Source organism: Pipistrellus hanaki (genome assembly GCF_964339955.1).
Source record: "Pipistrellus hanaki genome assembly, chromosome: 1".
NCBI lineage: Eukaryota > Metazoa > Chordata > Mammalia > Chiroptera > Vespertilionidae > Pipistrellus > Pipistrellus hanaki.
Genome location: NC_140503.1, coordinates 82,312,836 through 82,337,096, shown reverse-complemented (window position 1 = coordinate 82,337,096; position 24,261 = coordinate 82,312,836). Strand labels below are relative to the sequence as shown.

Here is a 24,261-nt window from a genome sequence, read left to right as displayed (position 1 = left end):
GTGCACGAGGGTTCCTTTTTCTCCGCAACCTCGCCAACACTTGTCGTTTGTTGATTTGTTGATGTTGGCCATTCTGACAGGTGTGAGATGGTACCGCATTGTTGTTTTGATTTGCACCTCTCGGATAATTAGTGACTTTGAGCATGTTTTCATGTGCCTTTTGGCCTTCCTTCTGTCTTCTTTTGAAAATATTCTGTTTAGGTCCATTGCCCATTTTTTAATTGGATCATTCATCTTCCTTTTATTTAGTTGTATAAGCTGTCTGTAAATGTTGGAGATTAAACCTTTATCAGTGGTAATATTTGCAAATATGATCTCCCACACCGTGGGCTTTCTTGTTGTTTTATTGATGGTTTCTTTTGCTGTAAAAAAGCTTTTTATTTTGAAGTAGTCCCATTTGTTTATTTTCTCTTTAGCTTCCATTGCCCTAGGGGCAGTATCAGTGAAGAAGTTATTTTGGCATACGTCTGAGATTTTGCTACCTGTGGATGCTTCTAGTATTTTTATGGTTTCCCTTCTGATGTTTAAGTCCTGTATCCATTTTGAGTTTATCCTTGTGAATGGTGTAAGTTGGTGATCTAGTTTCATTCTTTTGCATGTGTCTGTCCAATTTTCCCAACACCATTTATTGAAGAGACTGTCTTGACTCCATTGTATATTCGTGCCTCCTTTGTCAAATATTAATTGAGCATAGTGATTTGGGTTGATATCTGGGTTCTCAATTCTATTCCATTGATCTATTTGTCTGTTCTTGTGCCAGTACCAGGCTGTTTTGAGAACAGTGGCTTTGTAGTATAGTTTGAAGTCTGGTATTGAGATCCCTCCTACTTTACTCTTCTTTCTCAGAATTGCTGTGGCTATTCGGGGTCTTTTATTGTTCCAAATGAACTTTTGGAGAGTTCTTTCTAGGTCAGTGAAATATGTCGTTGGTATTTTAATGGGGAGTGAAAGCAGGGATTTTTATCTTTTTTCTGATCTTAGAAGAAAAGCTTTCAGTCTTTCATCAGTGAGTATGATGCTGCTATGGTTTTCATATGTGGTATTTGTTTTATTGAGGGTATTTTCTTCTAGTCCTAGCTTATTGGGTATTTTATTTTATTTAATTTAATTAATTTTTTTTTATAATCCTCACCTGAGGATATTTTTTCCACTGATTTTCAGACAGAGTGGAAGGGAGGGGAGAGAGAGCGCAACATTGATGTGAGAGAGACACATCGTTTGGTTGCCTCCTGCACATGCCCTGACCTGGTCGGAATCCACAACCAAGGTATGTGCCCTTGACTGAGAATTGAATCCTCGACCCTTTGGTCTATGGGCCAGTGCTCTAACAACTGAGCCAAATTGGCCAGGGCTTATTGGGTGTTTTTATCATGAAAGCATGTTGAATTTTATCAACTTTTTCTGCATCATTTGAGATGATCAACTTTGTCTCCCCCCGCTCTCTCCCCTTCCTTCTGTTAATCCCTTGGTGTTGGAGGGAGATTGATTCCAGGACCCGCTCCCATCCCCTCCATCCCAGTGGATACTAAAATCCATGAATACTCAAGTCCCTTATACTATGAAATAGCACAGAACAGTGCAGACGTGTTGGCTGTTGGCATTTATGGATTTCCAATTGCAGGTTGAAAATACTGTTTTCTATCTGCAATTGGTTGAATCTGTGGATGTGACACTAGCAGACATGGAGGGTTGACTGTATACTCTCTACCTTTTTCTTTTTTCCTCTATTGGTAGCCTTATAAATGCCTAGCTTAGTCTGTGTTCTGAATCAAGGTAACTGAAACTAAGTGATGCCGGAGTGGTGGATTTGCTTTAGGAGCTAACGAGGAACTAGATGCAAGTTATTCTTATTCACTACCTGGAAGTTTCTGATCTGCAACAATTAATTTATGTACTTTCCATGTGAACCCTTAAGCTTTTTGTATATAAATCAACACCTAGAATATGTTTATGAAATGAAGAAAAAGTAAAATGTCTTTGTACTTTAGTTGATCTTTCAAATTAAACCATGTTACAGGGTTTCTACACTCAAAAGAAGTTGCTTTATAATCTAACAGAATTTTTCCTTGGTAAAAATTGTGTTCCACAGTAATACAGGATTCCAATACAGTGGAGTGTAAATGAAATTTTTATAATCTTACTTGGAGAAACACCAGCTTGCACAGTCTAAGTTACCAATGGTGGTGGTGATAGCGGAGGTTAACATTTGGAACTAATGAAGGCATAACTGGAGTTCACTGTGTTTAGCCAGATAGATATTTCTGTTACATGAGGTTTAAAGGGAAGAAAGTAAAGCAACTTATTAAGCGGGGAAAGAAGTAGGAAAATGTTAAGTATTTGGGGGGAACAAAGGAATCATTATCTTTTTCTTTTTTTTAATCCTCACTTGAGGATTAAATGTTTATTGATTTTAGAGAGAGAGAGGGAGAGAAAGAGGCAGAAAGAGAAGCATCAATGTGTGAGAGAGACTTTGATTGTTTGCTTCATGCACTTGTCCTGACCTGGGTCGGGATGGAACCTGCAACCCAAGTACATGCTGTTGGTGGTGTGCAGAATTGAACCCACGGCCCTTTAGTGCGTGGGCTGTCTCTAACAGTTAAGCAACATGAGCCAGGGCTCCTTAAGCTTTTAAAACTAGCTTTTACTGAAATGGTGACTAGAATGGCACCACTTGTAATGAGAGGATGGCAGAGACTCAGGTCACAATAGAAACAGTCAAAGATTATTTAAATATTACCTTTCAAGTTTCCTACAACTTATCTTCCTAAGTTTGAAGAGCAAATCAAATTTTTTTCTGAGGTAAAAGTTACTTATGCACCATTATCTATTAACAAGTTTCTTTCTATTCTTAAAAAAGCTGTTAACATCTATTTAAGTTTCCCATTTTGTTCTCATGTCTTTACTTTGGTTGATATTTCAGTAATTTTTGGTGTCATATTTTATCTAAATGGATAACTATGAAAATAAAACATAAATATACATTCTCCATTTTATTTCCCTTTTAGGCATGAATCATACAAAACTCAGTATAGAGCAATGTTTGTGATGAATTGTTCTGTCAACAAAGAGGAGGTTCTAAGATATAAAATCCCAGAGAACAGGAAGAAAAAGCGAGGCCATAAGAAGATGTGGGCTAACCAGGAAGATGCTGCAAAGCAGGCAGAGACGGAAGTGGGAGAGATCTATCACCCCGTGATGTGCACCGAATGCTCCACCGAAGTGGCCGTCTATGACAAGGATGAAGTCTTCCACTTTTTCAATGTTTTGGCAAGCCATTCCTAAATAGCTAAGTTTGCATTAAAGTGCCCAATAGTGTATATAAGGCAAATATGACAGTTACTTTCCTCCTGCCTATTTATAGTAAGTGATATTCTGAGTGGAAGGAATGTTTCATTTTTGAAAGAGAATGGTTACCAGCCTTCACTTTCCCCCTTCTTTAAAACATTTCCCCCAGCTCTGTTGAGACTGATTATTCATTCCCTTTTTTCGGACCTTGGAAACTTGGGGCTTTTCATTTATTAAAGCTCTTTAGAATTAAAGTGTTCTGGAGTTGTAAGTAATCTGTTTTAGAGTGTTATTTTTTATTTTAGACATGCCCTTGGTGTGCCTAAACTGGAAACTATTTCTGAGTTCTGCATGTATTGGTTTTGCTAAGAGTATCTTTATTTCTATCCCACAGGGTGGAGTGACAGTATTTAGCAACTGTTACAATGACAGGGAGTTAGTATTGCTGGCTGCTTTGAGTAATTAATGTAGGCCTTTCCTTAAAAGGATTGTACTTACTGTACTAGTATTTTAAACTTAATAAATTAACATAGTGAAATGGAAATTTGTGGTGAGGAAGAGCAGCCTCAGCCTCTAGCCTTAGATTTAAAAATATCTTGCTGCCCCTTATATCTACTATATATTCCAGAATTTCTGTTGCTGGCAGCCTAGTTTTTTGTTTTTGTTTTTTTTTTTTGTTATTAAGTACATCAGTGATTTTCAACATTTTTCATCTCATAGCACACATAATCTAAATACTAAAATTCTGTGGCACACCAAAAAGTATTTTTTGCTGATCTGACAAAAAAACCCCAAAGGTATAATTTTTTTTAATATAATATATTTTATTGATTTTTTAGAGAGGAAGAAAGAGGGATAGAGAGTTAGAAACATCGATGAGAGAGAATTATCGACCAGCTGCCTCCTGCACAACCCCCACTGGGGATGTGCTTACAACCAAGGTACCTGCCCTTGACCGGAATCGAACCTGGGACCCTTCAGTCCACAGGTCGATGCTCTATCCACTGAGCCAAACCGGTTTCAGCTCAAAGGTATAATTTTGATTCATTCACCCAGATGGCTGTTGTTGTTTTGGCTGTTGTAATTTTTTTATTTGACAGTCTAAGGGAAAAGAAGTCAGTGCCCCTGACTAAACAGGTAGGTACTACACGTTTTAAAAATTCTTGCAGCATACTGGTTGATAATCTCTGAAGTACATAAAAATCATTAGTGGCAGCCTGGGAGGAAAATACATTGTAGGCAACTGTACGTTTTAGCTTTTTAAAAAAATTAAAAAAAAATTTTTTTATTGACTTCGGAGAGGAAGTGAGGGAGAGAGAGATAAAAACATCAATGATCAGAATTATTGATCCGCTGCCTCCTGCACATCCCTTACTGGGGATTAAGTCTGTGACCCGGGCATGTGCCTTGGGCAGGAATAGAAGAACCATGACTCCTGGTTCATAGGTCAGCACTCAACCACCGAACCACACCAGCTGGACCATTTTAACTTTTTAAAAGAGTGATATGATTGGACTGTTTCTAAAAGCAACATTAGGAAACTCAGAGTCCTCTTGTTAATCTACTAGTAATAGATATGTGATAGAATGAAAATAGATCAGGAAATATGCTTTAATTTGGGCTCTATCATGGTAATCTTGGGCAAGCCTGTTCTTTGGATTCTAGTTTTCTCATCTATAAAATGGAAAAATTGGGTCAGGGCAGTGGTTCCCTGCAGAGATCAGGGTTCAACAGAGCTTGACAGGGACCTCTGCATACTGCCTCAGAGAATGCTCCACTCCAGAAGGAAAACATGCCTTTTGTGCATTCTAAAAGCTACATTTAAGAGAGCTGGAACCAGTGATGGTGAAGTGTTCGTATGAATTAGGTGGAGGCAGAAAATGATAAAGAAAAATATGCTAATATCTGATTAGAAGCATTATGTATACTTTATTTTTTAAATATCAATATATTTTTTATTGATTTTAGAGAAGAAGGGAGAGGGAGAGAGAGAGAGAAACATCAATGTTGAGAACCATTGATCACCTACCTGCCTTCTGCACGCCCCCTACTGGGGATTGAGGCAAGTGCTCTTGGCTGGAATGAAACCCAGGCATGTGCCCTTGGCTGGAATCGAACCTGGGACCCTTCAGTGTGCAGGCCAACACTCTATCCATTGGGTCAAATCAGCTAGTGCTATACTTTATTTTTTTATTTTTAAACTGATTTGAGAGAGAGAGGAAGAGAGAAACATTGATTTGTTGTTCCACTTATTTACACATTTAGTGGTTGATTCTTGTGGTGCCTTGACCAGAAATTGAACCCACAACATTGGCCTATGAGGACCATGCTCTTACCAACTAAGCTATCCAGCCAGGGCACATTACATATACTTTTAAATGTTTCAACAGCCGAAACGGGTTTGGCTCAGTGGGTAGAGCATCGGTCTGCAGACTGAAGGGTCCCAGGTTCGATTTCGGTCAAGGGCATGTACATTGGTTGCGGGCACATCCCCGGTGGGGGGTGTGCAGGAGGCAGCTGGTCGATATTTCTCTCTCATCGATGTTTCTAGCTCTCTATCCCTCTTCCTCTCTGTAAAAAATCAATAAAATACATTTTAAAAAAATGGTTCAACATATTGCCAGATGGTATATTACAGAATAGCACTACAGTTTATTTATCGTAACCTTGTGTTTGCCATAGTGTAGCTTCATATGTTTCCCACCAACAATGTCTCCACATTATTAAAATGTTCTTTCAGTTTTTGCAAATTGTAGCAGTACCACTCATTTTCAAAGTTTAGCCATAGATTTTTCTTTCTTATTTTTTGCCATTGTAAATGGCATCTTTTGTCCATGATATTTTCTAACAGGTTGGAGTTGGGGCAAAGCCGTCGGTTGTTGCAAGCAATTGTTTATTTGAAACTCACCAGCTTCCCAACATTGAGTTCCAGTAGTTTCAGGTGATTCTCTTGAGTTTTCCTCCTCTCGCCTGCAGGTGGTGCTGCTCCGTTGGGTCCAGGGGTTGGCACTGCCTTGTTCCTCCGGGAACACACTCTTTCCCTCTGGAGCAGGGGTCTTCAAACTACGGCCCTCGGGCCACATGCGGCCCGCAGAGGAGTCTGATCCGGTCCGCCAGGTTTTTTGGGCAGTGAGCACAGCCGAGGTGTTACAGTAGGAATTAGTAGTTCATATAGTCCGGCCCTCCAGCTCTCTGAGGGACCGTGATCTGGCCCCCACTTTAAAAAGTTTGAGGACCCCTGCGTCTGGAGTCTAGAGTCTAAACCAAGCACCTCAAACCCAAAGGCTGACACGGGCCAGTTAGACCGGGTTTACTATGTGGGCTGCAAAAAAACAAAAGCTTCTATTTCCATAGAAACGTAAGTTTATTTAGATAGAGACATGCTGAATACAAAGGGATGAAATAAATGAATAATCCTTAACATAAAATAATAGAACATGTTAATAAAAATATTTTTCTTGATCATTAACTTACCAGATACTGGATAACTACACAGATTAATAAGCGTAACACAAATAAATCTATTTTTCTTGTTCTCCGAAAGCAAAATATTTCCTGCTGCAAGTCAGTCTAAGACTAATGATGTGGCAATCGGCTGCTAAAATATTCGCTGCTGGTATTAGTGGAGAGAAATGGTGCGCGTGTGCATAAGCCCTCTGAGATTAACTTTTTTTTTTAAACCAGTCTTAAAATTAAAAATTAATCTTTATTGTTGACAGTATTACAGCTCCCCCCCCCCTTTTTTCCATTGACCCCATCTATCCCACACTTGCCCTCCCAAGCCTTCACTGCACTATTGTCTGTGTCCATGGGCTATGCATCTATAACAATAAAAGTGTAATATGCTAATTAGACTGGATGGCTGAACAGCGGAACGTCCGTCTGGATGACCTTCTGGACGACCATCTGGGTGACCTTCGGGACCACGCTATGACACCCACCGGCCTCAGGCCAGCCAAGGTGAATGTGATGTGGTTGGTTGGGGGCCCAGTCAATGCCCCATAGTTGTCCTGTAAGGGAGGCCCAGGCCACCATCTGGCGGGGCGATCAATCGGGGGGCTTCATGATCGCCCCAAAGAGGGAGGCCCAGGCCACTGACCAGGCCACTGACCAGTGGGCTGTGGCGGGTGGTTGGGGCCTCCCTCTATGAGGGAAGCCCCGGTCCACACCAATTGCCAATAGCCTTCGATTGCCGGCTCTGCCCCTGCCAAGGCCTAAGCCTCCGGCCAATGCTTTAGGCCTGGGCAGGGGACCCCCAACTCCCTCCAATCGTCGGCTCCACCTCTGTCCCCTCTGCTCTGATCTCAGGCTTAGCCCTACCCAGGAGCCCCCTGGCTCAGGCCCTTTCCAGGCTGCTCAGGGCCCACGCGGGGCCTACCTCTGAGTGACTTGGGTGTCCCCGGGATGCCAGGATGTCCCGGGACCCAGGCGCTGGGTGCCTATGTATGCAAATTCACTGCCATCTCTGTTGGGCTAATTTGCATACTCATTCTGATTGGCTACGGGTGTAGCAGAAGTATGGTCAATTTACATGCTTGTCTATTATTAGGTAAGACTAGTGACTCACCATGTGGGACCCTGGGGCCCTCCTCCCCTCCATCCCCCATGCCATGGGACTGCCCTGAGTCTCGGAGTCCTGCCCCGCATGGCCAGCGTGCGGCGGGGTGCTGCCCTGATGCCCTGCTTCCAGGCCACGTGCAGTGGCTGCTGGGCCCTGCCCCTGTGGTGCACATGCAGGGCTGCGGAAACCCCGGCAGAAGTCATGTGATGTGGCTGCTGGGACCCCTGCATCCCGAGGAAGCCATGCGGAGCGTCTGCTGGCCCTGCCCCCTCTGTTTGTGCCACCATCTTGTGACGGCGTTATGGTGTGAGGGTCAGTTTGCAAATTACTCTTTATTATATAGGATGCTAGTAGATGGCCTGTCACTAGGGAGAGGAAGCCGGGCATTGCCATGTGACGTCATTACCCGGTGCCCACAGTCACCGTTTCCGGGCTGGACTGGACTGTGGGCCTCATTTTGCACCATGGGGTCTTGGAAGCGTTGGCTGCAATTTGGTGGGTGTCCCTCCAGGGTGGTGGTGGGGCCTGTGTCCCACTTGGGGGAGCTGAGTGTTGATTTGTTGGTGCCGGGTCCACGCAGCTGTTTCTCTGTAAATGGCCAGAGGGCGTCACGGTAGCTCCTGCATTGAGCGTCTACCCCCTGGTGGTCAGTGTGCATTATAGCAACCAGTCGGATAGCGGGAGGGACACTGTCAAAGTGACTTAGATTCGCCAGTCAGGAATGGAATGTTTCATTTCTACTTATTTTTATTTTTGTTAATCCTCACCTGAGGATATTTTCCCATTGATTTTTAGGGAGAGTGGAAAAGAGAGGGAACGATGGAGAGAAACTCTGATGTGAGAGAAACACATTAATTGGTTGCCTCCTGCATGAACCCCTGCCAGGGCCCATGTCAGGGAGGAGCTTGCAATCAAGGTATGTGGCCTTGACTGGAATCGGACCCCAGACCCTTTAGTCTGCAGGCTGATGCGCTATCCACTGAGCCGGCTAGGGCGAAATGTTTCATTTTTACTGAAAAAACTTCAGATAGCAAAATTTCCAATAGACTATGATTTTAGGCACATGTGTCAAGCACAAGGCCCGCGGGCCAAATCCAGCCCGCCAGGCCTTGCAATGTGGCCTGCACCGCGCTGTCATCACTGCACTCCGCTGTCAGTTTATGACATTGTCAGTTTATGACTGTTCAGTAAACCATTTGGCCCGCGATTTAGGCTGGATTTTAGATTTTGGCCCCTTCTCTGATTGAGTTTGACACCCCTATGAGAATAAAAACTTTTGGTATGTTAGAAAGCAGTAGTCACACCACGAGGGGGTGGTTTTGATATTTTACAGCCGTAATGTCATTGGGTCAGTCGTTTTTCTTTTCTTTCTTTTTTCTTTTTCTTTTTAAATATATTCCATTGATTTTTCACAGAGAGAAAGGGAGAGAGATAGAAAGCCAGAAACGTCGGTGAGAGAGAAACATCGACCAGCTGCCTCCTGCACACCCCCCACCAGGGATGTGCCCGCAACCAAGGTACACGCCCTTGACCGGAATCGAACCCGGGACCTTTCAGTCTGCAGGCCGACGCTCCACCACTGAGCCAAACCGGTTTCGGTGGGTCAGACGTTTTTCTTGTTATTTAGCACCTGCCTTACCTGTGCCTGTTCTCCTAGCCTGGTAAATGACAAGGCAGATTTTTAATTTTCTCAGTCTTACCACATTTTGATCTTTTAATATTTTATTGATTTTTTTACAGAGAGGAAGAGAGAGGGATAGAGAGAAACACTGATGAGAAAGAATCATCGATCAAGCTGCCTCTTGCACAATCCCCACCAGGGATGTGCCTGCAACCAAGGTACATGCCCTTGACCGGAATCGAACCTGGGACCTTCCAGTCCGCAGGCCAATGCTCTATCCACTGAGCCAACCCGGTTTCGGCCACATTTTGATCTTTTCAATGTGTACATGACGATAAAGCGGGGCTTGCCGACAAAAGGCAGAGGTGAGGAAGGTGAGTGCTCCTCAGGGGAGCCTGTGGCGGGCGCCCGGTGCTCTCGCCCTGCAGCGGGAATGAAGTGTACTGCCCTCTGTTTCACATCCCGCCATGCACCTGGGCTGTGAGCTGCTTGAGAACTGCTGAGCCTTTCAGAGGTTCCCTCTGCACTGCCAGGCCCCGGCACACGATGCTGAGTGAGCTCATCAGTGAGTCATCAGGGCTGCTCACCCCACGTTTTTACATCCGCCACGCTTCCAGCGTTTCTTAGGTGGCGGTTTCAAGTGCTGCCCGTCCCCAGGATCTTCAGGGCTATAAAAAGCGCTTTGGACTCCTGGCGTTCCTTGATTGGAGAAGAATGTGGGGTGGGGGTGGGAGAGAGGGGGCATTTGCACATGTGTCGGAATCAGCTACCTCCGTCTCCACGAGGAGCCCGAAGTCAGGTTCTGAGCGTCTTGCAGAATCCGGGCCCTGCCTGTGAAAGCCAGGCTCCGCCTCCGCTGTGGAGCTGTGCGGGCCACGCCCCCTCCTCTCCGCACAGCCGGCAGGGGGAGGGGAAGGATGCTGTGCTCTTCCTGAACCTCACCGAGCTTAAAGGAAGCAACACCAGCCGAAACCGGTTTGGCTCAGTGGATAGAGCGTCGGCTTGGGGACTAAAGGGACCCGGGTTCGATTCCGGTCAAGGGCATGTACCTTGGTTGCGGGCGCATCCTCTGTAGGGTGTGTGCAAGAGGCAGCTGATCCATGACTCTCTCTCATCGATGTTTCCAACTCTCTATCCCTCTCTGTACAAAATCAATAAAATATATTAAAAAAAAAGAAAGAAGCAACATCATATTTAAATGAACTAACTCAGCCTCTTGAACCACCTCCACTGGTGTGCAATCCGTCCGTGTTGTTGTAGGATTAGCGCCAAATACATCACTTTAAAGGTCCTCAAGTTAAATCACTTTTTCTGGGGTGTTTTAATTGCCAGATGGTGTGTCTTTAGCTCAGGATCCTTGGGCGCCTGCAGAAATGCCAGCTTTTGCAGGGCTCTAGTTAAAGGCCCAGCATGATCTCCTTTCTCCTTTCACTGCGTAGTGAGCTGCTTTATAAAGTAACTTCAGCTTTTCTGTGTTCAGCTTCTATTTAAGAATTATCCTTTTTTTTAAAAAAAATGTTCATTGTTGAAACTACTACATATGTCCCTTTCCCGCCCCATTGACCTCCTCCAGCCTGCCCCCACCCCTGTCCCAGGCCTTCACCACCTGTTGTCTGTGTCCATGGGTTATGCATTTATGTACACAGGTCTTTGGTTGATTACCTCCCACCCATTCACCCTCTTCCACCATCGCTCTGAGATTCCACACTCTGTTCCATCCTTCCATGTCAGAATTATTTTAATGAATCGTATAGTGGTCCCCGAATACCAGTTGTCAAGGCAGTTTTCCGCTATCCAAGGGCAGGGTGAATAATTTGTAGGGAGGACATAGTCTGTCAGGATAGACCTGGTGCCTTCAGCAGCTGTTACCTGCAGAGCCCAAGAGAGATCACAGGTGGTCAGAAATGCGCAGAAAGTGCCCTTTGCGAATGTGTCTTGACTAAAAAAATGATTCTCATCTTTAGGTAATGCATACAACTTTGGCCCCTATTACTGAAGATCTCTCAGAATTTAAAAATTTTAATTTTTATGAAGTTATATAAACTGTTTTAAGGATAAAAAAGTACTAAAAGGGAACAAAACAGTTTTCCTTCCTAGCCAAGATGCTGCAACCCAGAGGCATCTCCTTCCAATTTAGTTTTTTTTTTCTTTCTTCTTCTGGGCATTCACTTCCTCTATCTAAAAAATATGCTTAGTACCATGGATTTTCAATTCATCAACTTAAGACAATTGTGTTTACTTTCTACAGTATATGGTCAACAAGGACCTAGAGTTTTCTTATACTCTGTTCTCTCAATATAAATGCAGCACTGGCTTTCTTTTCAAAATCAGTATTGAAGAGTCACCTTATTAATCATTTAATAATGTAACTAAGTGATGTATGATTGTCACAATTTGTTTTTATTAGAGTTAAAAAATTGCTTTTACTTTATTCATTTGCTTAATTTTCTTGAACATCTAAACGAGTTTTCCTACATCTTTTAGCTGCTTCTCAATGAATCATTCCACATGGTGAAACCTAGCAGACAATCCGCTTCCTCTACATGTTCCTAGGAACACCCTCCTGGACGCCTTGTTCTTACTCTGCTCTCCATAGCTTTGCTGTACACTTGCCGCTCTGTACCCTCCCTTCCCCATAATATGGGGAATTTGCTTTATTTTACTCCAATGTTGGATCTTACTTCCTGGATTCTGTGCTTCACTTTTCCTTCCTTCCTTCCTTCCTTCCTTCCTTCCTTCGTTCTTTTCCTTCCTTCCTTCCTTCTTTCTTTCTTTCTTTCTTTCTTTCTTTCTTTCTTTCTTTCTTTCTTTCTTTCTTTCTTTCTTTCTTTCTCTCCTCCTCCTCCTCCTCCTCCTCCTCCTCCTCCTCCTCCTCCTCCTCCTCCTCCTCCTCCTTCCTCCTCCTCCTCCTCCTCCTCCTCCTCCTCCTCCTCCTCCTCCTCCTCCTTCTTCTTCTTCTTCTTTTTCTTCTTCTTCTTCTTCTTCTTCTTCTTCTTCTTCTTCTTCTTCTTCTTCTTCTTCTTCTTCTTCTTCTTCTTCTTCTTGCTAGAGCAAGACCTCCAATACCAGAGAAAGGGTATATGTGACTTAATATATACATTGACTTCATTCTTTAATCAGAGTTAATTGAAAGTTTGGCCAGTTAAGAATTTTGATGAGATATATTTGTCACTAAGAAAATCAAAGGTATTTGTCACTAAGAAAATTAAAATTTGTCACTGCATTCTAGTATCCGGGATTACTATCAGAACTCTGATGACATTGGATTCCTTTTCCTTGTACATGACAGAAGCAGATGATGTTCATGCTCATCTGTAGCCCCTCCCCAGTCCCTGTTCCCTGTCTTCTCACTTTCAGTGCCCAAAAAACATGGCCCAAGGGCTTTCTCTGACCCAAGATCCCATGAGGCCCAGGCCCACTACATGATGAAGCTCGAGGCAGCTTCAGAGTGGTCCTCAGCCAACGATGAAAGCAGCTGATGGCCAATACCCTGGGATGGGACGACTCTGAGTGGTGTCTACACTGTCTCCCAGAGGTCCCTTGTGGGATTGAGCCCCAGTTGCCTAAATTAAAGTTCCCTTTCCCCCTTTACCCACCACTTTCCTTCTAAAGTTTCTTTGGGACCATCTACCAATAAACCACTTATTCTAAAATCCTAGATTCAAGGTGTGCTTCTGGGGGTACTAACCTAAGACAGCCTGTATTCTATCCCTCATCTCTTTTTCCTTTATATTCTTAAATTTCACAATGATGTGTCTTTTGTTTTTGTTTTTGTTTTTAAATTCATAGAATGAGTCACTCAGATGGCCCATTGAATCTGGATCTTCAGCCGTAGAGAATTAAAAAAAAAAAAGTTCTATCTAATTTCTTCTCACTAGCTCTATTTTCCATTAGGATCTCTTGTCAGATGTAGAACCTTCTGATTTATTCTTCTTCTCTTTGGTTTCCTTAAGAAAAGTAAAAGATGAAATTTGGTTCATCTCTTTGTCTTTATTCCAGCCAGGATAAGTATGCCCAACTCTTTGTCATTTTGATCTTTCTGGGAGATTTCCTCAACTTTATTTTTGAGTGCACTTATATGATTTTTTATTTGTGCTTTTTTGTTTATTTATTACATAGATTTCCCCCCCCCCTGATTGTTACTTGTATAACATCCTCTTGTTTTATGAATGTTATTTCTTTCATCCTCCTCCATACCTTCCCTGGTCCACTTCCTTCCCCAGTCACCATACATATTGGAATGACTTCTTCCTCTGTGCTTCTACCATTTTGTTTGTGACTATTAGATTACATTCAGCCTTTTACTTGTCATCTCACTGGTGGAGTCTAAGGCTTATCAAGGCAAGCAATGTCTTTCTCATCTTATAATTTTAGCAGGTGTCTTTTATTGAAATGTAATAAAAGTGCATCCTAAAAGAATTAGAAAGAGAAGCACCCTTTGTGGATCTTATCTGAAACAAGAAGAGATAGCTGTAGTTAACATTATTGAGGAGTTAATTTATCAATTTCTAGTTTATCTGGGTGTCTTATTAATTTTCCCCATTAAGGTGGCTTCCTAACAAAAGGAATATAACCCAATTAAAAAAAATGGGAAACAGACCTAAATAGATACCTTTTGAAAGAGGACATAAGGAAGGCCAAGAGACATATGAAAACATGCACAAAGTCACTAATTATCTGAGAGATGTAAATCAAAATGACAATGAGGTACCATCTCATACCTGTCAGAATGGCTATCATTAACAAATCAACAAATGACAAGTGCTGTTGAGGATGCGGAGAAAAAGGAACCCTTGTGCACTGTTGGTGGGAATGCATACTGGTGCAGCCACTGTGGAGAACAGTATGGAGTTTCCTCAAAAAACTAAAAATAGAACTCCCATTTGACCCAGTGATCCCACTTCTAGGAATATATCCTAAGAAAACAGAAACACCAATCAGAAAGGATATATGCACCCCTATGTTCATAGCAGCACAATTCATCGTTGCTAAGATTTGGAAACAGCCTAAGTGCCCACCAGCATGTGAGTGGATTAGAAAACTGCGGTGCATCTACACAATGGAATACTATGCTGTAAACAGGAAGGAACTCCTACCACTTGCATCAGCATGGATGGAATTGGAGAGCATTATGCTAAGTGAAATAAGCCAGTCAGAGAAAGATAAATACTACATGATCTCAGTCATTTGTGGAATATAAAGAACAACATAAACTGATGAACAAAAATAGATCCAGAGACAGAGAAGCATTGATCAGACAGTCAAACCTCACAGGGAAGTCAGGGAAGGGTGGGGGTTAGGGGGAGAGATCAACCAAAGGACTTGTGTGCATGCATATAAGCCTATCCAATGGACACAGACACCAGGGGGTGAGGGCACGAGCTGCTGTGGGGGGTGGCAATGGGGGGGGGGATAAGGACACATAGTAATACCTTAATCAATAAGGAAAAAAGAAAAAAAAGAACCTTGCCCATAATGCTGAGGTGACAAAAAATCATTGAAAGGTCTTATGAAGTTCACTTTTTTTTAAAAAATATATTTTATTGATTTTGTACAGAGAGGAAGGGAGAGAGATAGAGAGTTAGAAACATCAATGAGAGAGAGTCACCGATCAGCTGCCTCCTGCACACCCCCCAGCGGGGATATGCCCACAACCAAGGCACATGCCCCTGACCGGAATCGAACCCGGGACCCCCCAGTTCCCAAGCCGACGCTCTATCCCTTGAGCCAAACCGGTCTCGGCTGAAGTTCACTTTGGCAGTACTGAGAAAGGACTGGATTTGGGGACAAGACAGAAGGATGAGGCAAGAGGCTAATGCTGCTCATCTGCACAGCCTGTGGGAGGGCACCGGGGATGTCTGGGGGAGAATATGCACCCCAATTTCTAGAGGGAGTAGGAAAGCTTTTATAATTTTCCACGTGATAGAACTATCCAACATATGAACCATATATGTACGTGGTGAAAGGTAGCCCACATAGCAATTGAACATTTTCCGTCAGAATAGAAAATGACAACCTGGTTTCCCCCACCCTCTCCCTGACCAGCAAACGTGTCAGTCATACTGCGCCGTATTCATCCAGGTGAGAATCAATGGTTAACCCAAGCGAGGGAAGGAATGAGGTGGCTAGGACAACGGGGTCATTCAATGGCTTGGGAAGTGATTATAGAGCTTGGTCAGTACTTTAAGGTGATGGTAGGGGCTGAGGGGTCCGACTAGGATAATTTACATATCTCTAGCTTGGTCACTAACTTTTAAAATTGCCTCCTGAGTCCCTTTATGGGACACGAAGATAAAATTCCTTACTTTTTTACTCATTCCATGGAGCATGAACCAGTTTGGTAACCTCCATGAATCACTGAATTCTCCTCTAATTGCTTTTGGGATATTTCCAAGAAAGGGTCAGCTTTCAAAGGATAGGGTTTACCTCCAGTAAGGATTTTCAATAGAACATACATGCTCAAGCTCTATCTTAATCTTCAAAATGTTCCTCCTTCTTCTTCTTCTCCTTCTTCAAAAAAAAAAAAAAAAAATCAGAACTGAGAAAATATTTCGTAATTAGAAAAATTTAGTGACAACTCAGTTGTTAACTGAACTAACGTGCTTGCTATTCTAAGAGGCTGGGACTTGCATGTCCTCAGTGTCTCTGTTCAGGCAGGTTCCTCTCTCTGGAACGTGTCCACGTGGCCCCCCTCCCCCTGCTTTCCAACTTCAAGCTGGGAATCATACACAACTTTGAGGCCAGGCCAAAGGTCACCTCTTTTGCCTTCCTGACACTCTCACATCCCAGGTAGGAAAAATTCTGCCCCTTCCAGGCTGTTTTCTTCAGTAAACTCTGAACTGTTTCACAGAGGCCCTGCATGCTCACCTGGAGTCCCCTGCATGCTCAGCAGGCACCCACCTATTGGTTTTGTTGAGTTGTGGAGGACTCAGGAATGCAGTAACCAACCTTCCATCTGCCTGGGAAGGCTGGAACCCAGAGCCCTCCATGAAGATCCGCAGCAACAGGGAGGACTGCCATAGAAGCAGGGTGGGGCTGGGGCTCAGGGCCAGGGTGACTGCCTCTAGAAGACCTGGAGGGATGAGCTCAACAGGATAGAGACGTGACATGGAGTTGGGGAAGTGGAAGAAGGAAAGGGACTACTGGGAATCCTCTGTAACTCAACCAAACAAATCCAACACATGCTGTACCTAGGTGTGTGAATGGGACAGTTTATATGGGGGTTTGGGGCTAAGGTGTAACCCAAAATGTGAGGAAAAAACATCAAGCCAGATTGTTGGCACAGACAGGCTGTCATTATCTTTGGGAGAGAGGGAATTATTAAATTTGAGAAGGAAAACTTAAGCTGGGCCTGGGAGAACATGATTTGGACGTTTAGAGGCAAGTGTGTGTCGGGGGGCGGAATTCCAGGCATAAAGGTGGAAGCGCCAGGCGGTGTTTATGAATGGAGAGGCCATTTGTGAGTGTGTGGGGCCCCAGCAGGTGTGGGGACGACAGTAACCAGAAGGGCACAGTCCATGGTGGAGATTCTAGAAAGCACGACAAAGGAATCTGCCCCAAATGCAGAAGGGAATGGGGCTCCCAATGCTTTCTGAGCAGAAAGAAGAGGGTGAGAACAGCCTGTGCTGGGGAGGTGGTGTGCATGTGCTCGACTGAGGCTGTGAATCCCGCAGTCCTGGAATTGCCGAGACTTTGATAATCAAGTCTGAGCTGAAGGTGAGGTGGGAGAGGCTGTGGCCAGTTTTCAAACTTGAATCTCAGTTGACGTGTGTGCCTGGGATACTTGACACCAACATGTGCACAATTCCCATCTTCCTGGAACATTGGATTCATTTGGGGAAAACACTACATATTGAAGCAAATGCAGATATATGTTGTTGTTTTTGAGTAAAATGCACATTTAGAATGAGGTTTCAAATAAATACTGTGCCTGTTCTCTGGTACCCCATTTCTTTTTCATTCCTTCATGGATCATAGTGCATTTAAACTGGATGTAAATTAGATGAAGGAACTTAGCTGACATTATTGAAAGGGGACATCTTACACTATTGCCAAGGTTTGATAATGCCAACTTGGTAACTGCTTCCTTTCATAGCAAGTTCCCAGGAGACAAAGATTTTTATTTTATTTTATTTTTATTTAAAAAAAATATATATTTTATTGATTTTTTACAGAGAGGAAGGGAGAGGGATAGATAGTTAGAAACATCGAAACATCGATCAGCTGCCTCTTGCACACCCCCTACTGGGGATGTGCCCGCAACCAAGGTACATGCCCTTGACCGGAATCGAACCTGGGACCTTTCAGTCTGCAGACTGACGCTCTACCACTGAGCCAAACCGGCTTCAGCAGGAGACAAAGATTTTCTTTTCTTTTTCTTTTTCTTTTTCTTTTTTTTAAATAAATTTTTATTGTTCATATTATTACAAATGTTCCTCCCCCCCACCCCATTGCTCTCCTCCACCAGGTTCCCACCCCACCCTCTGCCCTTTCCCCACCCCTCATTGTCCTCATCCATAGGTGCACAGTTTATGTTCAGTCTCTTCCCACATCCCCCCTCCCCTTTTCCCCAAGAATCTTCAGTTCACTCCCCTTCCATACCTCTGATTCTATTATATTCAACAGTTAATATTGTTCATCAGATTTTTAAAAAAATTTCCTTGGTTTTTAGATTCACTTGTTGATAGTTACGTATTTGTTGTTCATAGTTTTTATCTTTATTTACTTTCTCTTCCGAAAGAACCCCCTTCAGCAATTCATATAATTCTGGTTTGGTGGTGATGAACTCCTTTTGCTTTTTTTTATTAGTGAAGCTTTTTATCTGACCTTCGATTCTGAGTGATAGCTTTGCTGGGTAGAGTATTTTTGGCTGTAGGTTTTTACTATTCATCACCTTGAATATTTCTTGCCATTCCTGTCTGGCCTGCATGGTTTCTGTTGAGAAATCAGCTGACAATCGTATAGGTGCTCCTTTATAGGTAACTACCTGCTTTGCTCTTGCTGCTTTTAATATTCTCTCTTTGTCCTTTGCTCTTGGAATTTTAATTATGATTTGTCTTGGTGTGGTCCTCTTTGGATTCCTTTTGTTTGGAGTTCTGTGCGCTTCCTGGACTTGTAAGTCTAATTCTTTCACCAGGTGGGGGAAGTTTTCTGTCACTATTTCTTTCAGTATGTTTTCGATATCTTGCTCTCTCTCATCTTCTGGGACCCCCATGATTCTGATGTTGGTTTGCTTGAAGTTGTCCCAGAGGTTTCTTACATTATCTTCAATTTTCTGGATTCTCTTGCCTTCTTGCTTCTGCGGAGGAGTGTCTTCTGGCTCTTTATGTTCCAAATCTTTGACTTGATTCTTGCGATCTTCCATTTTGTTTTTAGGACTCTGTATAATATTTTTTTTATTTCAGACAATGTATTCTTTATTTCTTGTTGATCCCTTATTATTTCTTGTTGATTCCTTATTAATTCTAGTTGATCCCTTTTCATATCCTCATAGGTTTTACCGACCTTTTCTAGAAAATTCTTGAAAAACCTTATAAGTGTAGATTTGAACTCTATATCCAGTCACTTTTTGTCCTCCATTTCTTTCGTTTGTGATCTATTTCGTTGTCTCGGCATTTTCGCAGCTTCCCTGATGGGGTGGGGTTTCAGGGTGGAGCCTACAGCCTTGGCTTCCCTCAGCCCCACCCTATGCGGCTCCTGGGTCTCAGTAATCCCCAGGGTCCTTCAGTACTTGCTGCAAGCATCTCTGAGAGAAAGGTGCCCTTGATTTTTGCCTGCTACCAAAAGGGGTAAGTACCTGATAAATCCCTTCCAGTGAGGTTGGAAAATGTCTTTTATGTCTTTTATTTTATGTCCTTTCCAATAAACAAAATCTGACCAGGTGGCAGTCAGTGATCTTTAAAATCTTTGCCTACTGAGAAAATTACCTGTGGGAGAATTCAAGATGGCTGCACAGGTAAACACTTAGTCTCTCCCCCAATGAGCCCGGAACTGGGGTTCAGTTCAGTTGGAAGTGGAGTTGGAGGTGACGTTCAGAGCAGTCCGGAGCTTTTGTCTCCTTCCTGCCAGGGCAATCCCGCAGCACAGCCAACTAACTGTCCCTTCTCAGTGCACAATGTACGTGCCTCCGGGACCTCCTTTCACCGCTCCCCTGGGGTTCCGCCTTACAGCCCAGCTCCCTATGGATGAGCCTGGGTCCCTGGGGTCTGGCCTAGAACTGGGGTTCAGAGCAGTCTGAACTGGGGCCCAGCACAGTCGGAGCTTTTATCTCTTTCCAGCCAGGTACTCAGCTGCCCCGCCCTTCCTCTCCAGCTCCGTCCTCTCCGCGTGCCGCGTGTCTCCATACTTTAGGCTTTTACAGCTCCTCTGCTCTTCCTTCTGGTTTTCTCTTTCCTTCTCGTTGTAGAATTTCCAGTCAGTCAACTTTCCTGTAGTTCTGGGTAATGTCCATTTTATATTTTAGTTGTATTTTATTGAAGTTGCTGTGTGCGGCTGCGGCTAGGTGTTTACCTGTGCAGCCATCTTGAATTCTCCCACAGGTAATTTTCTCAGTAGGCAAAGATTTTAAAGATCACTGACTGCCACCTGGTCAGATTTTGTTTATTGGAAAGGACATAAAATAAAAGACATTTTCCAACCTCACTGGAAGGGATTTATCAGGTACTTACCCCTGAAGGCATGATTTGGACATTCAGAGGCAAGTAGGGAAAATTGTCTACCCCTGTCTATGGACAGCAAAGACTCCTTGAGGACAAGAAGCCAGTGAAACTGGAGGTAGACAGCTACCCCAAGACATGGACAAGGCCTGAATACCTATAGATAGATACTGAACTCAGAATCCATTTTATTTGGTTGTTTTAACCTATTTGCTAATGATATTAGTCATAATAGTTATACCTGTTCTTTGGAGTTTTTATATAGTCCAACTGCTTATGCTTACTAAACATGTACAAGACAACTATTAATACTCTTTTTATGGTTTATGTAAATACTAGTAGCCCTGTGCACGAATTCTCTGTGGGACCTGGCTGCTCAGTGCCTGCTGCCCAGAGGCTCTCCGTGGCCCAGAGGCCCATCCGTGCCCTGGCCCGGCCAGGGGTCCCTCTGTGGCTGGGTGCAGAACACTTGCCTCGTCGCCAAGTTGCTTCTTGGAGGCAAGCATTCCATCAGCCCGTTCACGCCGCCTGGGACTGGGGTACTCCGGTGTGGCTAAGAGGACTGGGCGCCGCCATCTTGTGGATATGGGTGCTACCATCTTTGTGATGGAGTGACAGTTAATTTGCACATTACCCTTTTATTAACTAGGACTAGATGCTCATTGCACGGTATTCATGCAAGAATATGTCTTCCTTCCCCTGGCTTCACTCCCAGCCTCCGAGGAGCTGGCATGTCCCTGCTCCTGGCCTGCCCGGGAGCTGGCAAGTCCTTGCTTATGTCTGGAGCACTACTCCAGTAACTCCCTCCACTGCCCCACTTCCTCTCATAGCTTCACATCCCTCCTGGCTGCTCTGTGCCTGCATATGCAAATTAACCCCAATCTTTGTTCGGTTAATTTGCATACCCACTCTGATTGGATGTAGGCATAGCAGAGTGATGGTTAATTTGCATGTTTCTCTTTTATTAGGTAAGATAATTAGATGCCAAATACAGAAAAATGAGACAGAAAGCAAAGCTCAAATCATGACAATTCATAGAACAGAAATGATCCAAAGCATTTTTTTGTTGTTTTTGCAATGACATCCTGAAGGCCTGACTGCCTTTTATTTACCTGCCCTTCCCTTGATAAAAGGTTTGTGGCTTGGAGGTCAAGGTACTGTTTGCCATTAACAGAGATAAGAAAAGTGAGTTTTGGGTAGAAGATTAGTGTGGAGCCAAATATGTCTCTGAACTTGTGTCCACAATTATTTTATTTTATTTTTTAAAAAAATATATTTTATTGATTTTACACAGAGAGGAATTGAGAGGGATAGAGAGTTAGAGACATCGATGACATCAACCAGCTGCCTCTTTCACACCCCCCACTGGGGATGTGCCTGCAACCAATGTACATGCCCTTGACCGGAATCGAACCTGGGACCTTTCAGTCCACAGGCCGACACTCTATCCACTGAGCCAAACCAGTTTCAGCTGTGTCCATAGTTATTAAGTAAAGTTGTTCTAGCTCTTTCTGAGGAAATGAGATAATGGACGAAAGCACTATGAAATTTGAACAGTGGGAAGGTCTAGATAATTATGATAATAATAGCCTTTATTATTATTTTAACTATGCTTAGATATATTCTGCCAGCGGTTAGAATAAACACTTGAGTGACATTAGAGATTCAAAGGACAGGATGAGACAACTGAGGGAGCAGACATGGATGGAGAAATAGAGGGGTGAGCACGTCTTTAGAGATGAGGGAGAAAATAGGGTCTATCAAGGGAGCAGTGAGAGCTGTAAGAGGTGAGATAGTGCGGAGTGGAGGAGACCAAGACTCTGCAGAATTTTTAGAAGCTGGAGATGTTCATCAGTGTCAAATGCTGTGGAGAGGCTAAGGAGAGGAGTGATTAAACTCTGTGGAATTTGGAAAATCTTAGTAAATGGTTTCAATAGGGAGTAGGGGTAGAATTCAGACTTTGCATATCTTGGAGGGGTGTCAGATTAAGGCCTTAGGTCTGCTCCCCCATCCTGTCATCCATAAAGATACCCATATCTTCACCCTAAGCCCATAAACTTGCTCAAATCTTTCTCATCTGGCAACCAAACAAAAACCCTTGCTTTCATCCTATCTCTCTCTTTTCCTTCAAAGGCAAGCTTCCTGCACAAGTAAGTCTGATTAGCTCTCTTCTTCCTCACTTCCCACTCCCTGTCCAATCGGGTTTCTCCGTGGCACTCCCCAGCGAGTGAGCCATCGCGTGAGCCCCATGTGGATAAGACAGACCGGCACTTCCTTTCCTCCTCTTGATTGTCCTCCCTGAGCTGTCTGCTCTGCTGGCTGCCCCTTCCTCCCTTAGCTTCTTCTGTACATCCCTCCCCTTTGCTATCAAATCTCAGCTCCTTTTGCATGCCCTTCAGAGGCTCCCGCTGACCTCTCTCTCATTACCTTAAATGTCAGAGTCCTGGGCTTATTCTGTACTTTGTCCTTCTCACTCTGCATGCTCTCCCTGGGTGACCTCATCAGCAACCAGGACTTCAATGACCGGGGTCTTACTGAAAATTCACATGCCTTTAGCTTCTCTTTATAGTTGTCTTCTAAATTCTAGATCCATATTGTATGCCCAACTGCCTCCTAGATGCCTCCACTTAAATGTCCCTCAGGTACCTCAGACTCAGCCTTGTCCTGACAGAATTCATATCTTTTCAGCCAAACGTCTTCCCCTAGATTCCTTGTGCATATGTTCGCCATTCAAGATCTCAGCCTCTTTGCCCCATTTCTAGTCAGTTGGCAACTCTAGCAAGATGGGTTTTGTTCTCTAGAACAGCGTTTTTCAACCGCTGTTCTGCGGCACACTAGTGTGCCGCGAGATGTTGCCTGGTGTGCCGTAGGTGCAGACAAGACAAGAATTTTATAATTTTTCACTATTTTGTTTACTTAATATTTCATAATAAAGTAATTATAAAATACCTTCTTTGTGTTTATTTGATTCCTATTCAAGAGAATTACTTTATATATAGTCAATATAGGCACAGAGTTAAATTTTTTTAACATTTTCTAATGGTGGTGTGCCTCGTGATTTTTTTCATGAAACAAGTGTGCCTTTGCCCCAAAAAGGTTGAAAAACACTGCTCTAGAATCCCAGGGCAGCTGAGGGGTGCAGACTGGCTCAGTAGGGCTGTGTGGACGGGGGCTTTGTACGGTAGGGAGGACTGTGTGCTAGGAATGGGCACACAATGAGGGCAGGGGAGTTACAGGTGATGCTTCCAATCTTGGGTAAAGTTACCTCAGTATCACCAAGTGCTGAGGTACTTGGAGTTCATATATTGGAGGAAGGGAGAGAGAGAAAGGGATAGAAACATCAATAAAGAGACAGAGAATCATCGATCGGCTGTCTCCTGCATGCCCCAAACTGGGAATCGAGCCCGCAACCCTGGCATATGCCCTTGTCTGGAATTGAACCTGGGACCCTTCAGTCCGCAGGCCAACGCTCTATTCAGTGAGCCAAACCGGCTAGGGAAGTACTTGGGGTTCTAGAATCTAAAGGAACAGAGCTCGTGCTCGCTTCGGCAGCACATATACTAAAATTGGAACGATACAGAGAGAGATTAGCATGGACCCTGCGCAAGGATGACACGCAAATTTGTGAAGCGTTCCATACTAAAAAAGTAAAATAAAGCCTGCGTCCGAATAGATCTGAACGGAGTAGCGGGAAGCCCAACACAATAAGATTTAGATGTGGGAGGACCAAGCGTAGTTGGATCTCCTAACGTAAGAAGGACCCTAGCGAGTGTGGGGTATGCATGCCCCGTATACAGGCTCTGCCTCCGCAGTGTCCGCCATGGGACCCTCTCTTCCTCAGCAGCCTCCAGGCTACTGAAATCTTGTCCAGAAGCAAATCTTATTGAGCCATTGGCTCTTTGAACTTTTGGACATCCAGTTAAAAATCCTTTGGCTCCTCACACTAGGTCCTTCAGGCTATGGTCTCTGTTCACTACCCAGCCCCATTTCTTGCTCCTGCAGCACATTCTTTTTGCTTCAGCCGTAAACGAGGAAGTCCCTCCAGTCCTTGAAGCACACCAGGCCTCCATATGCAGGACTTGAAATATCTGTCTCCCTGTCTCCTCTCTCCCCAACCCCATTCATCCTGCCATTTCTAC

At 43.8% G+C, this 24,261-nt stretch overlaps 1 protein-coding gene and 1 long non-coding RNA gene across 3 annotated transcripts in view; one reads left to right on the top strand and one right to left on the bottom strand.

The window, feature by feature from the left end:
- EAPP (E2F associated phosphoprotein) overlaps nucleotides 1–3,556 on the top strand; it is a 28,072-nt gene extending 24,516 nt beyond the window's left edge. For both annotated transcript variants that reach the window (XM_084874757.1, XM_084874756.1), the window contains one exon: nucleotides 3,006–3,556. Coding sequence is in view for 1 of the 2 variants with exons in the window: in XM_084874756.1 (XP_084730882.1) it covers nucleotides 3,006–3,282 (277 nt within the window). In the remaining variant the exon portion in view is untranslated. The remainder of the gene's footprint in view (nucleotides 1–3,005) is intronic.
- Nucleotides 3,557–5,230: 1,674 nt separating this feature from the next.
- Nucleotides 5,231–6,610, bottom strand: LOC311618106. Its single transcript, XR_014794236.1, has 2 exons — nucleotides 6,522–6,610; nucleotides 5,231–6,318 (listed from the first exon to the last, which is right to left on the bottom strand). It is a non-coding gene; the product is annotated as an uncharacterized lncRNA (long non-coding RNA).
- Between the last annotated feature and the right edge of the window lie 17,651 nt (nucleotides 6,611–24,261).